Here is a 22,967-nt window from a genome sequence, read left to right as displayed (position 1 = left end):
TGCTCAGCACGAAGTACTCCACAGATATTACAGTCTCCCCAGCAACACACTTTCCAGGTGGAAAAACCGAGGCTAACAGACATTATGGTCACCCTGTAAGTTCTGGAAGTGGATGTTCGACTGCATTCTGCATCCAGAAGTCTCACTTATTACATGTCAATATGAACAATGGTGCTAACTGCCTATTAACAGCTCTGTGTGTGTCAGGTCCTGAGCTAAGTGTTTCAAGTCCTCAACCTGCAAAACAGCTCTGTGGCATTGGTACCATTTCTCCTCCCGTTTTACCGGTGAGGAAACAGAGGCACAGAGAGGTTAAGGAACTTGCTCCAGGTCACACAGCTAATTAGTGGCAAAGTCAGCGCCTGCATCAGGTCTGGATGTCTCTGAAGCACTTCTTATTCTTTATTATCTGTCCCTACCCATCAAACCAGTCAATCCAAAGGGAAATCAACCCTGAATATTCATTGGAAGGACTGATGCTGAAGCTCCAATACTTTGGCCACCTGATGGGAAGAGCCAACTCACTGGAAAAGACCCTGATACTGGGAAAGATTGAAGGCAGGAGGAGAAAGTGATGACAGAGGATGAGATGGTTGGATGGCATCACCGACTCAATGGACATGAGTTTGAGCAAACTCTGGGAGATAGTGAAGGACATGGAAGCCTGGTGTGCTGCAGTCCACAGGGTCACAAAGATTCAGACACGACTGAGCAACTGAATAACAACTCCATACTTAGCCTAGTTACACTTTTTTTTCCTAATCACTTCAACATGAAATTTAGGTATACCGCAGATATACTTTTTGTCTATGTGTATGTATGTGTACATATGTATGTGTGTATATGGGGGCAATGTCATCATCATTAAGAATGGTCTGGAATCTGGACCAGGGCTACCCAATAGGAACAGAATGCAAGCCATATGTGTAACTTTAAATTTTCTAGTAGTCACATATTTTTCTTTTTAAATATGAGTGAAATTAATTTTAATAATGTTATTTAAGCCAAAATATCAAAAATCTTGCCATTTCAAAATATTGTTATCAATATAAAAATTATTAAGGAAAAATTTACATTCTGTTTTCCCATGAAGGCTTTGAAATGTGCTGAATGTTTACAACCCAACCCAACCCTATTTCAAATCCTCAATAGATGTGTAAGGCTAGTGGCCACAAACTGGACGGTGTCCCCTGTGCTGTAACCACTCTGCTACAGTAATATTGTTTACCTTCCCAAAAGCCTTGAAAATGATGCTCTGAGAGACTTTTTTCAATCGAAGAACCCTTTGGAGAGTCACCACCATTCCTAACCAGCAGGTCCCACTTTCGTGTTGTTAGGCCTCCTATGGACAAGACACCATGCTAATATGTTTCTCAAGGAAATTTGAAGACTAAGATTGTCGAGCAACTGAGGGGGGTGGGTACGAAATAGTTACCAAACCATACTGCCCTCCAGGCCCTAAGCCTTCCCACCTATTATCTTTTTACCAGCCTAGAAGGAGGAGGGGTTCGACAGTACCACCCCATTGTACTGATGAGAAAACTGAGACTGAGCAAACATGGATCTTGTCCAGGGCCCACCTCTCTGACCTGGCCAACCTGGAGCAGAACACAGTAGGCATCAGCGCAGCAATGCAAAGGCTTCTAGGAACAAGGAGGGTGGACTTGAGGGAAGGTTTGGGGGGGTTTATAAATGTATGATGGAGATTGCATGAGAAGGAAGAAGGAAGCCAGGCTTCTGAGGATGAAGAAGGGGCATTTGCAAGGAATGAACAAGCAACGCATGGATTTCTGGCAAAAGGCACAGCCAAGGGAACTCTTAAGAGACAAAAAGTGCATCTGGGCGCTAGGATGCCTTAGCAAGTAGCCCATGTGCAGGGTACTGTATGAGGAAGAGTCCACGTTCCATTATCAAGTTATCGAAAAGCACCCATTGCCCAACCCACGGGCCATAATGCCAGAGGAATCTAACTTCCCAAAATATTTACCAGAAAGCTCTGGGCACCAGACTCCATTCTGTAAACTTGGGTACCATTCCAAAGCTGAAACGATAGATCTCCTGGAGAGCAAGATAAACTCTCCCTCACATTCTAAATAACGACAGGGAGGTGAGGAAGAGAACGAAATAAATCAACCCTCTCCAACTGCCCAACTTAAAAGGGATTATGCTCAGAAGCAAGAAGAGGCAAGGATGCCGTCTCCTTATCAGGCACACGGCTGCTCCAGACACAAACAGAACTCTTGGCAGGCCTCCTTCTTCCCCATCATGGGGGGAGGGGGGCACGAAGTCTTAATCCGCAAAGGTCAAACCCATCCTCTTTAAGCACAATCAAGCCAATACTGTTTTTCCCTAATTTCCAGGAAAGAACAGTCCCTTCCGTGAGCTGAGGTACAGCGTGGGGTTCAAGAAATGAAGCTCATAAATCTCCAATTTGCTGGCGTGACCCAGATTTCCAATCCTCCACCATGGAACCCAACCAGGAGTCTCATTTGGGACTCAAGAAATATGCCCACTGCACTCCAAGGCAAGGGAAGCTGCAGGATAAGTTGGTTCTGGAATATGAGTAAGGAAGGCCCATCTCCCGGCCTCTGGCAATCACCATTGGGCATCATGGATTGAGCAAACGAGTAAGTACTTGACAGAGACAACCTCGTTTAATACTCACACGTGCCCATGAGGTGGATGACTCTGTTATCCCCAACTTACAAACGGAAGTGGAGGCTCGGGTGCAAAGACTCAGAGTCACAGAGCCTGTAAATGGGACAGCCAGCTGACCCCAGGCTTGCTCTCCAGCTGGGGGTCTTCCCACACTGGTGTGCAACCCTGTTTCTTCCTTTCTCTGCCATCCCCCTTCCCTCCTTTATAGCTTAGGCTCCCTTCAGCCCACCTAACAAGCCCCAAATCCCCAGGGAGGGTTAAGAGAAGGTGGGTGCACGCCCAGGAGCCCCCCTGCCCCCTAGGCTCCTGCGTCATCTCATGTCACCTACTCCCAGCTCCAGAAATGCAGCCCAGCCTCTCAAACGGCCCATCCAAGACGCGGGCTTCCTAGCATAATATTTTCCTCCCACAGAACGTGAGAATAAAGGGCTCTTTGCTTGTCTCCTGAAATAACTGGCTCTCACCATAAAGCAATCTTCTGCCCAGTAAAAATATTTCTGTAAAACTTGGTAACTCTATCTGCAGTTCCTTTTCTGAAAGTCAAAAATCTTGGAGAGTGAAACAAGGCAGGGACAGACTTTATGACAAGCTCATGAAGTCATGTCTCCCCAGAAATTTCCTCCTTAACCCTGTGATTAATTTGCTGTTAACCACAGGGGTTTCGTGTCTTAATGCTCTCAAAGCAAAGCACGAGTTTGCATTTCTGCAGAACAATACCCACCACCTGAGACCCAGTGTCAGCCAGGTGGGCAGCAGAACCACTGGGTGGGACTCAGGAGCCAGAAAGGACTCTGCTGAGACCGAGGGCCTCCTCCAAGCAGGCCTCATGCACAGGTGAGCTGTCACCTGTGGCCTGTCCATGGCCACGCAGGAGGCACGGTTCATAAAATAAGTGAGAGGGGTCCTGAGATCAGAATGGAAAACTGCTCAAACTAACTTAAACTCACCCCAAGATGGCTGGATAAGTCACTGAAACCTCCTTGGCCTTAGTCTGCCCATCTGGAAATGGAAAAGAATCACTCCAGGGAACTCTTGAGTGAACAAAGATGTTCTCTCTGAACCTCTTCATCCATCAAATAGCAACCAAGCCCCTTCCAGATGCTGCCTTGGGTCCCAGAGGGATGGCGTGGATTCACTGGGAATCAGCAGCTCCACAGGTCTTATTGGACTATTGAGTATGTTTACCGAGTGCCTACTGCACGCAAAGCCTTAAATCACAACATGCGTTATTTCATTTAATCCTTGAAATGACTCCAAGAGATGAATACTTTTTCCCTTCATTTTACAGGTAAGGAAATTAAAGCCTAAAGTGAATACAGTTCAGTACAAACCCAGATCTGAAGTCCAGGTCCAAAGCTGTGTGCCCCCCTGGAGTAGAGAAGATCCATATAAGAAAAAAAAAAAAGTTAAATAATGAGGTTTTTAAAATATTCATACAAACGGAGGCAGCGATTCTTAACCTGGGGACTATAGGTGCCCTGAAGTTAGGGGTCAAGGTGTAAGAGCACTTACTTAAGGAGAAAGACACCATCTGATACAGCAGATTCCCAGAAGGGTCTTATTACCTATTCCCTGAGGGTTAAGCATCACCTAACTATGCTCATCACAGAGAGGCTGGGAGCTTGAAAGGAAAGCTATGACTCATGGGGGCTGCATGGAGGAGCCCCCCTTCTAGATTTGCATGGCAAATCACTTATGCGCTTCCAAGATCCAATGGCAAGCAATGGTCCTCCCCAGATAGCTAGCTAATTGTCAGGCTGCCTCGTCCCCACCCACGCCTGCCAGCTGCAACTAGAGCTGCGGTCAGTGAGTTTTACATGCAGCACAGATGTTCGTTCCATCCACCCTGCATTCTGCAGCCTTCTTCTCACAGGTGGTTTTCCTTTAGGGAACCACCCACCCCCACCGTCCCAGCCCTTGAGGTTTGGGAGGGGCGGGGCTCTGATCCCAGCCCCCACTCCAGGGTGGCCATGTGACCCAGAACTGGCAGAAGCAGAGGGTTTGGCTCTGGGATGGCCACGGGATCAAGTCAAAATTACAGGATCCCAGCCTAAGCTTTGGTCGAAACTATCTTCTAGTTGGAGATGGAAGCCCAGACTGCTAGGAGCCAAATTTCCACTACCTGCGGAGAGGGAGCCCAAGAAAGAAGCTGACCCAAAAGAAACCAGAGCTGATAGCGGAAGCTACCACCTGGGGACAGAGCTGGATGGAGCTCTAGGACCCAGCTTTCCTGAATTTAGGTTTCCCTAGTGGCTCAGATGGTAAAGAACCTGCCTGCAATGTGGGAGACCTGGGTTTGCTCCCTGGATCAGGAAGATGCCCTGGAGGAGGGCATGGCAACCCACTCCAGTACTCTTGTCTGCAGAATCCCATGGACAGAGGACTGATATGGGCTACAGTCCATGGGGTCACAAAGAGTCGGACACAATTGATGGAATTCAATTCACCCTCCCAACCTCCCCACTACACAGGTCAATAACAGGCCTCTGTAGGAAACAGCTGAGATGGGCTTCAAATTCAAAGGGTCCTGACTCATCCACACAGAGAAAGGTCACACTTAGTTAGCCACAAACCCCTCTGAAGCTGCTGCCCTCGTGAATTTTGAAGACCCTGGCTTGGTGGGGGCGGGAAACTCTGGCTTTGCCAGAAAAGAAATAGAGGGCTTGGTGGGGGAGGGACCCCTAAGGGCACTACCCTGAGTCCATCCCAACTGCACATCCCCTTCCAGCTATTGGCATCTCTCCCCATCTCGTCCAGAAAAGCGTATCCCTAGAGCTGTCTACGTGTGCTATTTTCTCATTTCTCCTAAATGAGAAAAATACAAAAGTGGTACGTGCTCACTGGGGAAAAAAAGTCAAACAATGTAAAAATGTATAATGTTAAAAGTGAATTCCTTCTCTCCTCACCATCTCCCACCACTGCACACCTCAGGGAAACAGACTTTGACAGTGTATTATTCCAGATCTTTCCATGTGCATCAGCAAATATATAGAGACACAGGCCTGAACAGACTTTTGTATAGTGCAATAAACGGGTCCACCTTATACTGATGTTTTGTTCTTGCTTTGCTCATTCAAAAACATCTCGGGGCCTCCTTCCTATCAGCCTATGGCCCTCACCCAACCTGGTTTTACCAGTTGCAGAGAGATCCTAAAATGGAATGGCTACACCACTGCTTAATGGCCTATCTCCTGATGATGGATATTTGACTTACTACAAGTTTTCCTTCTTTCAAATAATGTAGCCATGGATGTTCACACATGTATGTGCTTCTGCTCCCGTGCAAGCGTTCCTCAGTCCCTTCAGGATCCATGCCAGTCTCACCCGTGCTATCATTGCACCAAGACAGCTCCTGCCAAACCGGACTGTGACCACCAGGAGCCAAAATCCAATGGACACCTTTTCTTACTCAGGCTCTCAGCAGTATCTCCAGGAGACCACATCTGCCCTCCTGGTAGACTACTTTGATGGCCCTCAATCCATCACAGCTGGAGCTCCCCTGGTGGCAGGTGGTAAAGCATTTGCCTGCGATGCAGGAGACCCGGGTTGGATCCCTGGGTCGGGAGATTCCCCTGTAGAAGGAAATAAATAGCAACCCACTGCAGTATTCTTGCTTGGACAATCCCATGGACAGAACAGCCCAGTGGGCTACAGTCCATGGGGTTTCAAAGAGTCAGACACGACTGAGTGACTAACACTTTCACTTGGACTTTCCTTTCATTCTATCACACCTCCCAGTATTTATGCCCCTGTGTACTCCCTTCCCCTGAACCTGGGCTGAACCTCTGACTAGCTTTAACAAAGAGAATGTGACACTGCCAACTCTAGGTCTAAATCCTAAAAAGGTCTGGCAGTTCCCACTTTTGCACTTGAAGGAAGTCAGCCATCATATAAGAAGTCTGATTACCCTGAGACTGCCATACTATGAGGAAGCCCGAGCTAACCCTGCGGTGAGGCCACCTAGAAGAGAACTGAAGCCCCAAACATACAAGCCAAGTGGACCTGTGGCAGCTGGCCCCTTGCTGTTGGAGCCAACCCAAGTAGGCCACATGGAGCTGTAGATAAGGTGGCCCTGCCAAGCCCTGCTCAAACTGCATAATCTTAAGCAGATCACAAAATGACTAAGTCACTAAGTTTTGGACTAATTTGTTACACACAAAAAAACCTAGACATCCATCTTTTCTTCAGAACATTCTGAGAGGAGGAAGCAAAGGCCAGGAGAGGTCACAGTAGACACCTAATGGCTAAGCTGGGCTCAGGATTCCCCAGACAGTGTTCTGTCCAGAAGGACTGAGTTTGCAGGATGCAGCTGCTGCTTGTCATGCTCAGAGGCTGGTTTCGAAGCTGAGAGGACATGGGACCCCCGAGGGCCCTCTTCATGCCCTAAGCTAAGGGAGTGGGTGAACGAGACAGCAACTATGGCAATCCTGGGAAATTTTGTTCTGACCAAACTGTCAACAAACCAAAAGGCCCTGATGTCAAGAAAGAAAACTTTGGCACAGAGAGGTTAGGGAACTTGCTCAACGTCACACAGCCAGTGAGAAGCAGGGCCAGGTCCTGAAACCAGGCATTCAAACTCAGAGTCTAGACCAGTGACCAAACACCAGTGTTTCCTAACACTTATAGTGACCCACAATAAGAACTGTGTTTCATAATGGGCCTCAGTATATATGGGTTTGGGTATAGATATGCATCTAGATATAGACATATCTGGGTTTCCCTGGTGGCTCAGACGGTAAAGCACCTGCCTGCAGTGCAGGAGACCCGGGTTCAATCCCTGTGTTGGGACTATCCCCTGGAGAAGGAAATGACAACCACTCCACTACTCTTGCCTGGAAAACTCCATGGACAGAGGAGCCTGGTAGGCTACAGTCCATGGGGTTGCAAAGAGTCAGACACGACTGAGTGACTTCACTTTCTTTCTTTTTATAGACATATCTAAATCTATTTATCTGTTTATTGGCATGGACTTCCATGTCTGTATATCCATATCTATCTATCATCTATAGACATGCCTGTCCATGACTATAAACTAAACAGAAAGTAACACAAAGCAATGTTTACTATTACTACACAGGATGTTCTCTCTTATTTTTGTTTTTGTCTATTTCACTTTTTTAAAATACTGGTCACTACATAGATTTCAAGAGCCATGAATGGGCTTAAAAGACACAGTTTAAGAAAAAAAAAAAAAAACTCACCTATAGTGAGTTAAGACAGCTCTAAAATCAGACTGCTCTGAATTTGCGTCTTGCTAGAGCAAGATGCCACTTCCAAGTCAAGTGACTGTGGGCAAGAAGGCAGATTTCCTTAAAATCTCAGTGTCCCCAGCAGTAAGATGGGGTAATGACAGTGCCTGCCTCAGAGTGAGGCTGGGAGAACTGAGCAGCAGGGACAGCTCTTGGCCCAGGGCCTGGCATACAGCAGATGCTCAATGCTGCACCGATGGTTCAGCACAGGCCCAGCATACAGCAGGCACTTAGCAGCCACACTGAAGCTGCAGCCACAGAACACCCAGTAAGGAGGCAGGTGCCCAAGACTGCCTGGGGCAGTGGGTTCCTTGAGATCTCCAGGACAGGGGAGCAAGAAAAGTGTCCCCAGCACCCACTTAAAAGGCAACTTCCTTCCTGGTTTGTAGTAGTTTTCTGACATCATCGTTTTGCCTTTGAAGTCCATCTAGATCCCTGGGGGAAGGAAGGCTGAAACAAGGTCAAGGTCAAAAGCTGGCCTGTAACAAGGTACCCCAAAGTAGCACCCTCAAACCTACTCAATGGGGCTGCCATGAGCCAAAGCCTCCGTGAGAGCCCTCCCACCCCCAGCCTGTGCAGACCTCTGGGGTAAGAGACACACCGGGGAGGTTGGGGTCTTCCCCAGGCTTACTTGTGGCCTGAGGGCGGCCAGGCCCATCCTGCTGACAGGCACCTTTTACGCTCTGCCCCACCCTCTCCAGGGCCCCAGCTCTGTCCTCAAGATCAAGGCTGGGGGCTTGGGCAGCATACAGCAGACCAGCCAATCAGCTCCAAGCTTTCATGGGACCCGAGGTTCTCCCCCATCTCCCACTCAGCCAGAAGGAAGAAAATCTGGAGGGATCAGGCATCAATAAAAAATAAATAAAACTGTGGAAGAAGATTTGCAGCAGGTGGACAAGGGCTCAAAACAAGTTGCAACATATAGCATCCCGCCCCGCAACCCCCAAGCGCTACCCACCCCTGGCCCTGGACCTTGCATTTCTACTTGAACATCTCAGGGACTGGACTGTCCTAAGTTGGACACCAGAAGTGGGTTAAAGAGTCCCTACTCGGCAATCACGCCTTGTGGCCTTTGCACTTCCCAAACCCTGTGCCTGAGCTGTTTTTACCAAACCTTTCGTCACCTGGCTATTTATCCTTTTGGGACTCAACAACTTAGTTCCCTAAACCAAAGGAGAACCCCTCCTCGTTCTCTCTTACCACGCCCTGTTCTTTCCCTTCATCACATGCAGCTCACATCTGGATGAGCATCCACTAACCACACCAGACAGCTGCAAGAGGAGGGGCGATGTCCGCTGTGTTCGCTCTGGTTTGCCAGAGTGAGTGCATTTCACTCTCTGAATGACTCCACAAGGCAGGAAACTATGACCGCCCATTCCACAGATGGGAAAGCTGAGGATCAGCAGTAAGCTATCAGGTAACACAGGGCCACCCAGCTAGGAGAGTTGGGAAGTCTGATTCGGAAAGCTCTAAACACACCCTGACACCTACTATGGGCACACTTTGGGCTTTGGTATAAAAGGGGCCGCAAACCACGTCCACACTGTACTGACCCCACCTGCCCTCCCGTCCTTCTCTCTACCAACTGAAACATACTATCCATGACTCTCCAGCTCCCAGCCTCGGCTTGGGTTGTACCCTCCGCCTTGGAAGAAGCCCACCCTCCCTGGCTGGGCTCAGGAGTTTACCTTGCTGAGCCCGTCTTCTCAGCTGTACACAGGGGAATAATACATGTAAAGAATGCATGTACAGTATTAGGCACTTTAATATTCACTTGTATGTGCTATTATCCCTCACACAGTCATACCCCACCAAAATCTTGTAGGTTTAAATCGACAGTCACAAGCCAGGCCATATCCAGCTGTCTGGGTCCACCCAAAAGAATGTTTTTGAAAATTTTTATGTAGTTGACGATAATTTTTTAAATTAGAAAAATTTCACATAAAAATCCAGATGGCTGGATTCTCTTAACGATCAAAAGATGTGGCAACACCAGGCCACATTCCCACATGGCAACAACTGGCTGGGGCTGAGGGGCGCTGCTCCCTGGACACAGCCCATGTGCTCCCCAGGGCATCCGAGTCCTCCCCACCTCCTGGGCGTCTCCCAGCCAGCCTGATGCACTGGTGAATATGACTTCTCTGGTCCCTGCAGGTCCTTTAGATCCTGACCCCTGGTTTCAGTCTTACCATCCTTGGAGCTGTATTGACAAGCCATGCCTTTCAAAAACACCTCCTCCAATCTCTATAACCCTGTGTCTCTTCCTGGTTTTGTAACGGTAAGAGTGAACTTACACTTACGACCCGTCCCATATTACCACCATTTTACAGTTTGAGTCCTCACAGACGCCCTGTGAAGCAGACACTATTATCATCCTCGCTCTACAGATGAGGAAACACAAGCACAGAGCTGACTCGTCTGTTTCATCCCCACCCTCACCCATTACCCGCCCTCTGCATCCCCGCCCCCCACCTCCCATCCTGTGTCGCTCTGTACCCTCAGGAAGATAACCCTGTGGACCCATTCACCAGGCTTCCCAGGCTCTGGCTTCTGAATTCAGCTGCCAATGCGAGGCCCCGGCAAGAAACTGGAGGATGCCAGGAGATGGGGGTGGTGTGTTTCTTCTGCACCTCCGCCCTACTTCTGTACCATATCTCTGACTGCAGTTAATCCTCCATCTTTATAGCTTCTGCCTGGTCTCCACCCATCCTCAGCTGTGATTCCTACATGGATCCAATCCAAAATATCCAACACATCCTCCCTGGCTCTTTCTGCCCGGGGACCAGGGGCTGTGGTAACAGCTTCCTCCTATTGCCAGGGACCCACCAGACCCTGGGTACCTCAAGACCCCATGAAGGCTCCCTGAACGCTGCCCATACCTCTGGAAGCTAATTCATTTAGACTCTCTGGAGTGGCTGTTTCCTGCTAGGTCCCTGGCTGACAGAGGTTCATCACCGTGCCCAAGGTCCCACAGGCAGAAAACGGTGCAGCAGGATCTGAACCCAGGACATCGGGCCACAGAGCCCTCGCTCTTTAACCACCCCCTTACACAGCCTGGAGGTCTATTCTACTTCTCCTGGTCCTTCACCCACCTGTAGCCCCCTCAAGAGTCCCCTGGGTGGCCCTCGAGAACTAAGCACCGTGCCTGGATCGAGGCAGACCTTCCAGAATCTCTCCCTCAGCCCACAGAATCAGTCACTTGATTCCTCTTTATCCTCCGAAGTATTTTTACAAGGCAGAGCCCATCCTTCCCCACATTCCTTCTTCCCCTAGATCAAAGGGCTCACCTCTGTCCTGCTGGCCCCTCACACAGGGCCCCCCACACACTTGTCTCTCCTCTGGACAAAGACCAAGCTCCACGGCATGGCTGAGAAGGCCCCCAGGCCCAGGCCGTGACCCCTCTTCAGCCAACTGAACTCCAGTCAGCATCGCAAACAATCTGCCGTCTTCACTGCAGGGCTTTCTCACATGCAGTGGGTCTGCCCTGCAAACACCCATATGGCTATTACGGGTTCTCCCTCGTTGCCTTGCTCACCACTACGCCTCTCTCTGTGCAACTCTGGGCTTAAATCACAGCTCCTCTGAGACCACCTGTGACCCTGGACCAGTTGGCACTCCCTGCTCTAGACTTTCAGAGTGCCCGGAACATTCTCCAACATTCCCTAAATATTGTCATTATTCAGGAGATAACTTTTCAAACATGAGCCAATCAAACATGAATATCAATCCAAAGTAAAGTATTAGCAAGTTAAATATGTGCTAAGTTGCTTCAGTCGTGTCCGACTCTTTATGACCCTCTGGACTGACAGGTTCCTCTGTCCATGGGATTCTCCAGGCAAGAATACTGGAGTGGGTTGCCGTGACCTCCTCTAGGGGATCTTCCTGACCCAGGGATCGAACCCACGTCTCTTATGTCTCCCGCACTGGCAGGTAGGTTCTTTACCACTAGCGCCACCTGGGAAGCCTAGCAAATCAAATATAGTAATATTTTAAAGTAGCAGTCTAGCACAGCAAAGAAGGATTTAGTTTGGGAATGCAAAGAAACTTAAACTCTAGGAAATCTGGCAATATAAATCATTCATATAAACCACACATTATATTAGCAAAGAACCATCAGCTTCATCAACACCCCAACAGCATTTGATAAAATTCAATAATTATTCCTAGTTTAAAAAATCTTAGGAAGTCAGGAGATAAAGAAAGCTTTCTTAACTAGTTAAACAATGAACATCATACTTAATAGTTATTAATCAGTCAAGGATATTCTAACCAAAGCAATAAGATAAGAAAAATAGATGAGAGGCAAAGATGAAAGTTTAGTTTCACTAAACTCTAAGTTCTAAGAGGCAGGAAGTATATTCTATTCCTCATAATTTCCACAACATCCTAACCACACTCTAAAATCTGTGGAATGAACAGCCACCCAGATTAGGTCTGATTCCCATTAAGTGTTCTCAAAGCACCCAGAACCTCTCCTTTGAGGCATAAATCACAACTCAGATTGTGTAATTTGTTTTTAAAAGCACTTATCTTTCCTGACTAGAGGTAAGGTCCATGAAAACAAGGACCATGCTCTACTGACAGAGCAGATGTATACCTGGCATAAAGTAAGTACTGAATTTATATTGCACAGATGCATAAATGACTTGAATAGAATGCATTCAATACATAGTTTCTAAATTGCAATAAATGTAATACATTTTATCTTACTTTTCAGCTAGAAGTTTCCAGGCCCAGAGAAGGGAAGGATCCTTCAGCTGATGCCACACACCACTCACTGTGAAGCCCACCCACAGAGCTCAATAGGTAAGGAAAGTGAAGCCCAGAGCAATTCCTTGGAGCCCTCGAAACAAACACACATCCAGGACACACCCCGGTGGGCAGAGTCACCGTCTAAGACGTCCTGCGTGCTGCCTTTCTGGGGCGAAGAATGACTTCAGCAGAGGGACCTGAGGCTTCCCTCGCAAAGCCCTGTGACAGGTACCACGTGGATAAACAGCCCCCTCTGCTTTCCTGGGAAGTTATCAAAGAATTACTTATGTCTCTGCAAATGCTTGTTTGGAAAAGGTTCTCCACCCCACCTGGGCTTGGCAGGAGCTGCAGCATCACCAAGCCTGCCCTTTGGGGAGTGATCAGCCTTTTCCTCCAGCTCCTGAAGGAACTCGGCCATTCTTCATGTGCAGAGTCTGAAGCGAGCCATAAAGAAGCAGGCAGCTTCCCAGGATAAACGGAGCACGGTGACATCAAAGACTGCCTTCCAGATTAAACAACCGAGGCCTTCAGCTCTCGCTGGCGTTTCTTCCAGGATATTCTGGGCTCCTGCCTCAGTTCTCCCTTGGATGGAATGGCAGATATTTTGTTTGTGAGAGGCTGAAATTTTTCCTTCCTCGGGGAGTGGGGGAGGGAGGAGGCGAGGGGAAAGGAGGGGGAGAGAGAGCGAGAGGAAGAGAAAAAATGTCTTTGAGAGACAAGAGCCACAAAAAGAACATGTGTGAGTAGAAAAGAGAGCGGGAAGTCAGGGAGGCAGCCTGAAGTGCCTTCTTTGGAATCCAACAAGTGACCTAAATATTCCAAAGTTGTGAACCTACAGTCACAGTGAGTGAGGCTGCGAGAACCCTCGAGCAAAGAGGATTGTGTGTGCGTGTGTGCTAAGTCGCTTCAGTCGTGTCTGACTCTTTGTGACTCCATGGACTGTAGCCCGCGAGGCTCCTTTGTCCATGGGATTCTCCAGGCAAGCATACTGGGGTGGGTTGCCATGCCCTCCTCCAGGGGATCTTCCCGACCCAGGGATCAAACCTGTGTCTTTTATATCTCCTGCACTGGCAGGTGGGTGTTCTTTACCACTAGCTCCTCCTAGGAAGCCCATAAGGAGGATTGAGGGGTCCCTGACTCCCCGGGGGCCCACAGATCTCCTCGTGGGCCCCTGCCCCTTGCCCAGAGGGTCACACTGCACTCCTCTTCCTCAGACACATCTGGTAAACTGAGGCAGGAGACCCTCTTCCCTCCAGCACAGGCTCACAGCAATTCTGGGGCAGGACAGGCTCTCCCTGGGATTTGTGTGCCATTATGCCCCCTGGTCCTTGGGGTGCCTCCCTCTGCCAATCCCATGGCTCAGGCACGACATCCCACCCACGGCTGGGCCTCTGACCTTCCTCCCACAAAGGGCAGCAGGGGCCGCCCCTCACCTAAACAGCTGGGGCAATGCCCCCCAGTCCCTGGGCATGACACTGCATGCTAATCGACTCTACAGAGCGTGCTGGTGTCTGGCCCAGCAGGCTGGCTGCCAGGCTGGCTCCACCCCACCCACCTGTCCAGAGGGACAGGGAGCTCACCTGTACCAAGACCCACTAAAATGTGGGGGGCGAGGGCAGGGGGGAGCTTTGCAGAAAGAACGAGCACCGGAGAGTTTCAGACCCCAAAGGATGCACAGCCACTTGAAGCCCACAGTCCCTTCTCGAGGGCTCAACCCAACCTCGGACACTAATGCACCAGGGTCTCCCCCAGCTCCCGCTGCACAAACCCATCACCTCTTTCCACACTTCCTTCCTCACTGGCCCAGCCTCCCATGAGTGTCACTGTCTGCCAACGCACCTGTGCACATCCTTATTCTTCATCTCCTTTATTAGACTGGAAGCCACAGGAGGACAGGCATCACTGCTCTGTGATCTGCCACTGTAGCCTCAATGCCTGTCTTGGCTAGGGAATTCATAGTTAATAGCAATTCATTATTGATCATAGTGAATGAACAGCTGAGAGTCTGGAAGAAAAGGCCAACTCACAATCTGTCATTTATTCCTGCTTCCAGCTTTACCTGGCCGGAGGGAGGAAGAGGCAGGGATGGTGACCTAATCCATCTTCATTCATTCTTCATTCATTCACTGAGCAAATTTATCACGAGAGCCCACCACGCACCCTGGGACTGCCACAAGGAAGATGGATTGCTCAGGAGGTGGTTCTTCCTTTGCTGACCGCTCAGGCTTGTTGCTTTAAGGCCTCAGAGGAACAGTCTGGCCCCTGAGCCCGTTGCCCAAGCTTCCTGGTATGAGGAGAAATACGCTCTGTCTGGTCATCACCCGCATTATCGCCTCATTCTGACACCCCCACAGGGTGAGGGGATTAAACATTCCCCAAGTCTAAAAGTTTGTGGGACATACTGCGGTTGCCTCCTGGTTTAGCTTCCCACTGAGTTTACGACAGTCTGCACAAGGTATGAATGTAGAGTGTCTATTCCTGAGTTTGAGGGAAAGCACACACATAACATCCTGACTCGGGGAACCAGAGTCCTTCTCAAAGACGAAAAGTTTTGTAGGGAGGATAAGACACTCCTAGAAGCCTCTATCAGAGACCCCGTCACAGAGACGCATTAACGTATCCAGAATGACACCCTTGCCCACTTTCCACCGTCCTGAGGGACCGGGCCTACCGGAAACCAGAAGGCCTCCTGGCACCCTGCCCAGCTCCAACTTACCCCATCCCCCACGGGTCCAGAAAGCTGCCAGGTGGGGCTAGGAAGCTGGCCTGGGTGCCACAGGCAGAGGGCACCCTCCGTGGAGAACTCAAAGAAGCCAGTGAGTGGAAGCCCAAACGCCTCCTCTAGCCTCAAAGCAAATCATCTTTTAATTGTGAAACACCAAATATTTAATTTATGCTCTACCTCAAATGTCAAGTCCACCTCCCGGCACATAGCTTTGAAACCACGTAAGGAGGCCTAACACTTTCCATATGGTGAAGACATGGGGCCTTTTAATTGTGCCAACTGGTATCATTCAAGGGTAATTCCCCTGGAATCCAGCACTCAGGCAGCAGCTGGGCCGGCCTCCAATCTCATCACCCAGCCCCATACGTCCCCGCAGGCTCCCACCACGCCTGCACCCTCCCAATCTCCCCCAAATATCAAAATGCACGAGGTGCCCCTAATCAAATTACCAAACCGCCTGGCAGCCACCTTTGATCCAGAGGCCGGCTTGCCTGCACCAAAGTGCTCAGCCTGTTTTCTTCAGGCGACTTTGCCATAAAAGAACAAAAGGGTCAAACTGGGGGTTTGGGGGAGGGGACGGTCTTAAATCCGGAGGTCAACGTGCATATATGCACATGCATGTGCACGCTCCAGGAGTGTTCACAGACACGCAGATTCTGCTTCTCCAAGTGTTCTCCCATCAATATCTGTGTCCATTTACTCCATCCATCTACTAAACTTGTTAATTTTACCCATTATATCTTCCAGATCCAACATTTCCAATTGCTTTTCTTTTGTTAATGCCTGTGGCTGCTTCACGCTTCTAATATCATCCTTTATCGCTGAGATTATTATGCTTACTTTAATGTCTAATTATCTAGCACACAGTTGTCTGGCATACAAATTGTTCACGTATCATTCATCTTCTGTAGAACTCGGACAGCTTACATGTCTCCTTATTTTTCTCCTCTGAGCTCATATTCCCTTGAAGCTCATCATGTACCACTGAAAGGGCAGATGTCTTAACCTGTGTCCCTCCAAATGAGGCTACAAAGTATGGGGGAAGGAAGCCTCTGGGTTTCATAATCTGGGCCCCCATCTCCACCTTCCCAGGGCCTCAGGAACCTGCCAGGCTTTTCCCAGGTTCTACACTTATGAAGAGTTACCTGCCAAAACTCTGCCAGGGATGAGCAGGTTATTACACCCATTTTGCAGATGAGCTCATTAAGGTAGACAAAGGTAAAAATGGTTTATACAAGGTGACAAACTATTGTGGCCGAGACTGACCTCATTTATCCATTTCTTTTTCGGAAGGGTAGGCATGGGTTAATTGCTGATGAGGTCACCCTCTCACATCCCAAGATCTTGCATGAAACTAAGACCCACCTTAAACATTTACTAAGCTACTCAGACCCCCTCAGGGAGGAAGAGGGCAAGCAGGGGCCCCCCACGCTTCTGCCTGCCTCACCCCAAAATGCTCGGCAGCTGGCCAGCGTGCCACCTCTTAGGAATGAGTAAGTGCGACCCCCTCCAGGCAGATGGTCTGCTGCCGGAAAGTACTAGCAAGAACTCCAGAAAGGGAGAAAACCAGAGTCCACACCAGCTGGCTGGCCATTTTACAGGGTTATGAGGATTAAGATAATGTAAGCAAAATGCTTGACACACATGGGTGCTTAATAAATAGTAGTTATCTTTGCAATAATAATACTGCTGGTTGGATGAGCCAGGAATGTGTCCCCAGCTGCCTTGGTGAAAGGCTGGGTGATGGAGTAGAGACAGAAGCCATTCCCAGGACAGGGATAGGTCTGGGGAGGGGGTGGGGGGAAGCTCTGCCAGCGCTTGAACGAAGCCCGCTTTGGAGCCCACACCCTCCTACATCCTGATGAGATAATGGAAGAACCTAGAGCCACCCTTTCCGCGCCCCTAGAACTCACGGAAACTAAACAGACCGGGGGTTGCCTACTGCGGTCCCGTTTAGTATCTCAATGTTAAACTGGAGGCATTCTTTCTCATTCACAACTTTGACCAGTTGTACTTAACATTTTTTTCAGAATCAACTTTAGACTGTTTCAACTTAGCTTCATTCTAAGCAATAATATCCATGAAATCGAGGGTTTGATATCCCAGCTATTTTATTTTTTCTGGTTAAAAAAAAAAAAATGTAACTGTTAAGATAGAAAATATTCCTCTAAGTGCTACTTGAAATCACCTCACAGGCACCCACAGGACAGCCCCTCACCTTGGGTTCACCCTGGCTTCTCCCTAGGCCAACTCCACCTCTGCAGGCTCAGGAATGAGGCTAGCAGTAGGGGGAAGCCAGGCGTCCGGGTTCCAGTCACCAAGCACGACTCCCAAGGAGGCAGTTTCTCTCTTCTGAATATCCTGGATGGCAGGGCCCACCCTCCACCACCCAACATATGTCACACTGATGGCTCTCGGTCTCACATCTTCAAAAGTGCTTTGAACAAACACTAATGACCCCTCAGCATTTCTTTGCTAGAAGGGGCTGGGAAAGGAGGGGGCAGGCCCCATCCCATGCTGTCCTCAGCTGGGGGAAGAAACCAGGCAACAAAATTCCCGTGACTTCACCAAAGCCACAGACTTAAGCTGGGGCCCCCTCCCCCCCTCCCCCATTTTCCCCAAAGGCAACTTTTACTGGCTCACATCCCTCTTGCTGGGAACACTACTATTTAATTAAAAACGACAGACTTTTGTTTTCCTCTCCTTCCTTCCTCCTCCCTCCCATCCTCCAGGATTGGATGCCAAGGAGACCCACCAAAAACATGCGGGTAACATTTGTTATGGCTTTGAAGATAAAAGTCAATTGAAGTAAGCCCTCGCTGTATTTCAAGTTTCCCCTAAAGCATGGAGCAAGCTGCCTGGCAGTTTAGGAAAGAAAAAAAAAGAGGGGGGGGGGGACTGCAAATAAATGTCATTCTGCAGGAATACTTTGTAAAAATAAACAGGCTGAAAAAACCCAAAACTTGATTAATGGAAATCCACTCAGTTGGCCTCTGTCTTGAGCTGCAAAATGCATTTGTTCATATGGCTAAATCGGATCATTTTCATTGGGCTTTAAATAAATAAGGAGATCAAAAACTAGAAATGGAGGGGGGAAGAAAGGGAAGTTTGTACTTCTGTTTTTAAAGGGCCCTAACTGCAGTGCCCCCTCCCCCCACCCAGCATTGGCCCTTCCTAGGAGACAGTAGCTTCAATTCTAACCTAGCCAACAGATGACGAGAAATGGAGAGGAGAAGGCCCCCTGCTCAGCAATGACAGTGTAGGAGGAGATGGGAGCTTCCTCAAGATGCAGAGGTTATTTCACATATGCACAAGAGTCAACTACCCACAGGCTCACCTCCTGCAATTGACTACACTCAGTCCAGGTCCCACCACCCTGACACACAGACACACACACACACACACACACACATCTGAAAACTCCACTGGCCCCTCCCCAGCCTATGAACAAGACCAAAGGACTAACCAGACCTGAAACTCAGTCTGTTCCCCTCTAAGTTTAAGAAAAAAAATTAAATGTCACATCAAAAAGTTGATTCATCCTTTGATCCTTGGCTTGCTCGAGTTCCACGCAGACCATCTGAAAGCCCTGTGCAGAGTTCCAGAGCCCATAGGACATCTGTGAACACCAGTCCCAGGCCAGGAGCTGCGGCTGGACTCACTCACTCCCCTGTCACATCTACTGCTCCCCTAGGAACAACTCCAGCCTCAGGGGCTCACTGGGTGAAGGCTGGGGGTGGGCCAGGCTGGAGCACAAAGAGGCCCTCTTTCCTTGTGTGCCAAGTCAAGGGGTCTCCCTGATCTCAGTACCCCCCAAGTTCTGCCCCCACCCAGATCACTGCCTGCTCTACTGGGACGCCAAGGCAGTTGGCACTGATGAATGCCACAGACATTGGAACACATTCGGAGGCAGCACAGTCCTGCCTTTCACCCAGACACCCCCAACCGCCTTCCCTCTTCCCTAGCCCAACTCCAAATCCACCTTTGAATGCTGGCCACAGAAACCAGGAAGAAATCAGAGCAAGTCCCCGAATTCCTCCAGCACAGACAAGCTCCCCATCAACTGGCCCACCTCACCTAGGACCTTTCCCCCCAGGCAGCCCTCTGCCCCCCAACTGGCCCCGTCCATCTGTGTCACCAGTAAGGCTGCCCGAGGCAGGGGGTGTGCAGGGTCATGTTGGTGGGGTAGGAGCCGCTAAGGGATTTCTGGACTTACAGGCTGCGCCAAGAGGTGCTATAAGTTGTCTGGGGGGGTGTATGGAGACCCATCTCTGAGGTTGAAAGGGAGGTAAGTGGGGATCGTACCCGAGTTCCTCTGCCAACGGTGCCCGCCGCCCGCAGCTGTCGGGGTCCCGAGCTGCCACCCGTGCAGCGCTGCCTCCCAATCCACTCCTCGATGCCTTTCCGAGCCCAGGCGGCGCTCACAGCGAAGCTGTCACCTGGGGCGGGGACGACAGGAAGCCCCTGAGTCTGGCCCCTAGGCTGAAAGTTACCCGAGAGAGGAAAGAGTGGGCGAGGCAGAGGCAGCAAGGGACCAGGAGGGTGCTGAGAGCTGCGCATGATCCTGAGAGAGGGACGCAGGTAATCAGAAGGGGGTTCTCGAAGCCCCGAGAGCAGGGATCTCGAGGCGAGCCAAGGGGGACACGTCTGGGCATCAGGAGAGCGAGCGCCAGAGGCCAGGGCTGCGGAGCGGAGGGATGGACACGGGGTGAGGGGAAGAGGGGAACTGAGGGTCAGGAGAAGGGGCGCAGGAGCCAAGATCTCGGAGGGGGACTGAGGACCAAAAAGAGAGGAGGCAGGCTCTTGGTGAAGGGGCTGCAGTGAGCGCGGAATTGGGGTACCGTAGGGGAGGGGTTGAAGGTCAGAAGAGAAAGTACTGGATAGCGGGGAGGGGGTAGGTGGGGCAGAGAGGGGGACACAAAGTGTGCTCCAAGGAGAAGGTTTGTGGGACTGGCGGCTGGAGTAACGGGTGGGGGTGGCCCTGGTAATAAGATCCGCGGGTTAGGCCATTCCGCCGCCGTCCGCGGTCCTTCCCCGTCTAGCCCCCACCACCCCCACCCCGGTCCGTGCCCCGCGCGCCCCTACCTTCCGGGCTCTCCCTACGCTTGCACACGGCGGCTGCAGGCACAACGCGCGCGGCGGCGGCGGCGGCGGCGGCGGGAGCCGGAAAGAAAGGAGAGGCAGAGAGTTAGCAATCGCGGGGACGAGGGCGGCGGGGGCCAGGGGGCCGGCGCGCGGGCGGGGACACTGACCCGGCTTGGAGTGAAGTTTCCCCATGCTGGGGGCGCGGCGGGAGGGGGCGTCCCTAAGCCATGCGCCCGGCCGGCGGGCCCTGAAGGCTCGCCGCGCCTTGTCTCGCTCTCCTCCTCCCGGAGCAGCCCCGGAGCTGAGCGGAGCCCGAGGCGGAGCTGGGACACGCTCCTGCCGCTGGTGCCGCGGCCGGACTGACGCCCGGGCGCGCCGAGCCCCCAGCCCGCCGCCGCGGCCCGCGCCTCCCCGCGCGCCCATTGGCCGGGCGCGGCGCATCAAAGGCGAGGCGGGCCGCGGAGGGGGCGGGCTGGGGGCGGGGCGTGGGGAAGCGCTTAGGGCTGGACACAGCGCCCCCCTCCAGGCTCCGGTCCTTGACCCGGGCCCGGGGCTGGGGACCCGGGACTGGGGACTAGAGGTGGGGCTGGGTGGTGGGGGGAGGCGGAGGAGCTCTGGTCAGTAGGAATACTGGGACAGACACCCTCTTGGGTCCTACCCGCTTTAGAACAACTGCACCTCTCACAACGCTGCTCACGGCGCTGTGTGCTCCCTACGCTAGATTCTTCCTGGAAGCGGACTGGACTCAGCGGCTCCAATTTACAGGTGATGAAACTGAGGTCGGAGATGAGATGCTGCTCGGAGCGCCCGCAACGTTGCCCTTTCCCAAGTCTGGCACGGTCGGACTTGGGCAGAAAACGTTCGCTATTCCCCGCCCAGTGCCCGCCCCGCTTCTCCTCCGAACCTCTGTCTAGGCTTTGATTTGGTCGTGCAGGAGAAGCCCCCATTGCGCCTCCGGCCAGTTGTGGACCCAGCCAGCTCGCGGCGGCTACAAGTGTCCGAAAGCCGCGAATTGCCAGGCAGTCGCTCTGTTCTCTCCTCCCGGGCCCGTGGGTGCCCGCCGGGGGGTCGGGGCGCGCTGCCAGCTGTGCGGCCCGGAAGGGGGTAACCGCTGGGTCTTTGATCTTCCTGGGTTTCCGCTCCCCGCTGCAGTTCGCCAGACCCAAGGGCTTGTTTGTTTTGTCTGGGGAGGTCTCTGCGGAGGGGAGGGCGACATCAAGGGGTTCCAATCCACCTTTGTGGTTCTCAGAGAGCACGCCTGCTCTGCTGGGGACACTGGGAGCCTGTTAAGTTCGGCCTGGTACTGGGCAGTCTGGGCGTGGGAAAAGAAAACCCTGTGCTAGGAGAGAAGAAAAGCGCTGCCCCTTGGACTGAGTTCTCTGTGTGAGCCTCCGTTTTACAGTCTGTAAAACGGAGGCTCAGTTCTGTCCTTCTTGCCAACTTCTTAGAGGGACACTGCCCAATGGAAAGATAATGTGAGCGACATACGTAATTTCAAATTTTCTAGTAGCCACATTTATTTTTAAGTAAAAAGAAATATTAACTAATTTTAATGTATTTTATTTAACCCAATAGATCAAAAATATTTCAATTTCAACGTATAATGAGATGTACATTCTTTGTTTTGAACTGTTTAAAATCTGGTATATTTTACACTTAGAGCATAACTCAACCCAGATGAGCCACACCGCAAGTGCTCAATGGCCATGGATGTTTGGGCATCACAACTCTGTAGCATCTACGTGTCTCTGAAGGATATTGGGAACTCTGTGGCCCTCTAGAGTCATAAATCCCTTCACCCAACAGTGTCTTACTTCCATCCTTCAAATTTGCTTTTTACATCCCCTTTTGCAGAGAAATGAAGGCTACTCTTATAAGCAGGTACATTAATGCTCACTGCAGTCTGGTTCCATTTGAGGAGTGCTGGGACCACTCCCCCACAAAAAAATAGTTATTATTATTCATTTTATATTGCATTTCTGTATACAGTACCTTGGGCTTCCCAGGTGGCACCAGTGGTAAAGAACCCACCTGCCAGTGCAGGAGTCATAAGAGACACAGGTTCAATCCCTGGGTCGGGAAGATCTCCTGGAGGAAGGCATGGCAACCAACTCCAGTGTTCTCGCCTGGAGAATCCCATGGAGAGAGGAGCCTGGCGGGCTACAGTCCACAGAGTCACAAAGAGTGGAAATGACTGAAACGACTAAGCAGGCATGAATACAGTACCTACTGTATGTCAGCCATTGCCTTAAGTCATGTATAACTCTTACAACCACTGTCTGATGCAGGCTCGTACTTGTTCTATAAAAGAGGAAACCTACTAAGCTCAGAGAGGTGAAGTCACTTGCCCAAGGTCACATAGCTAGTCAGTGGCCTGGTTAGGAACTGAGCCCAATCCTGCTGATTCCACTGCCCAAGTTGTTTTTACTACATCAGGCTGTCCCAACACTGTCCAAACTTAACATTCCACTGCTAGAGACAGACTCACCCACCTGGAA

General features: G+C 50.7%; 1 protein-coding gene across 1 annotated transcript in view; it reads right to left on the bottom strand.

Annotated features, from left to right (window-relative positions):
- NKD1 (NKD inhibitor of WNT signaling pathway 1) overlaps positions 1-20,819 on the bottom strand; it is an 89,635-nt gene extending 68,816 nt beyond the window's left edge. Inside the window, exons 1-3 of the mRNA XM_065920484.1 lie at positions 20,637-20,819; positions 20,470-20,502; positions 19,690-19,823 (exon numbers count right to left, since the gene is read on the bottom strand). Of these exons, the coding sequence (XP_065776556.1) occupies positions 19,690-19,823; positions 20,470-20,502; positions 20,637-20,661 (192 nt within the window). The 5' untranslated portion in view covers positions 20,662-20,819. The remainder of the gene's footprint in view (positions 1-19,689; positions 19,824-20,469; positions 20,503-20,636) is intronic.
- Positions 20,820-22,967: the final 2,148 nt, after the last annotated feature.

Source organism: Muntiacus reevesi, chromosome 2, assembly GCF_963930625.1.
Source record: "Muntiacus reevesi chromosome 2, mMunRee1.1, whole genome shotgun sequence".
NCBI classification, from domain to species: domain Eukaryota; kingdom Metazoa; phylum Chordata; class Mammalia; order Artiodactyla; family Cervidae; genus Muntiacus; species Muntiacus reevesi.
This window is presented reverse-complemented; position numbering and strand designations above follow the sequence as displayed.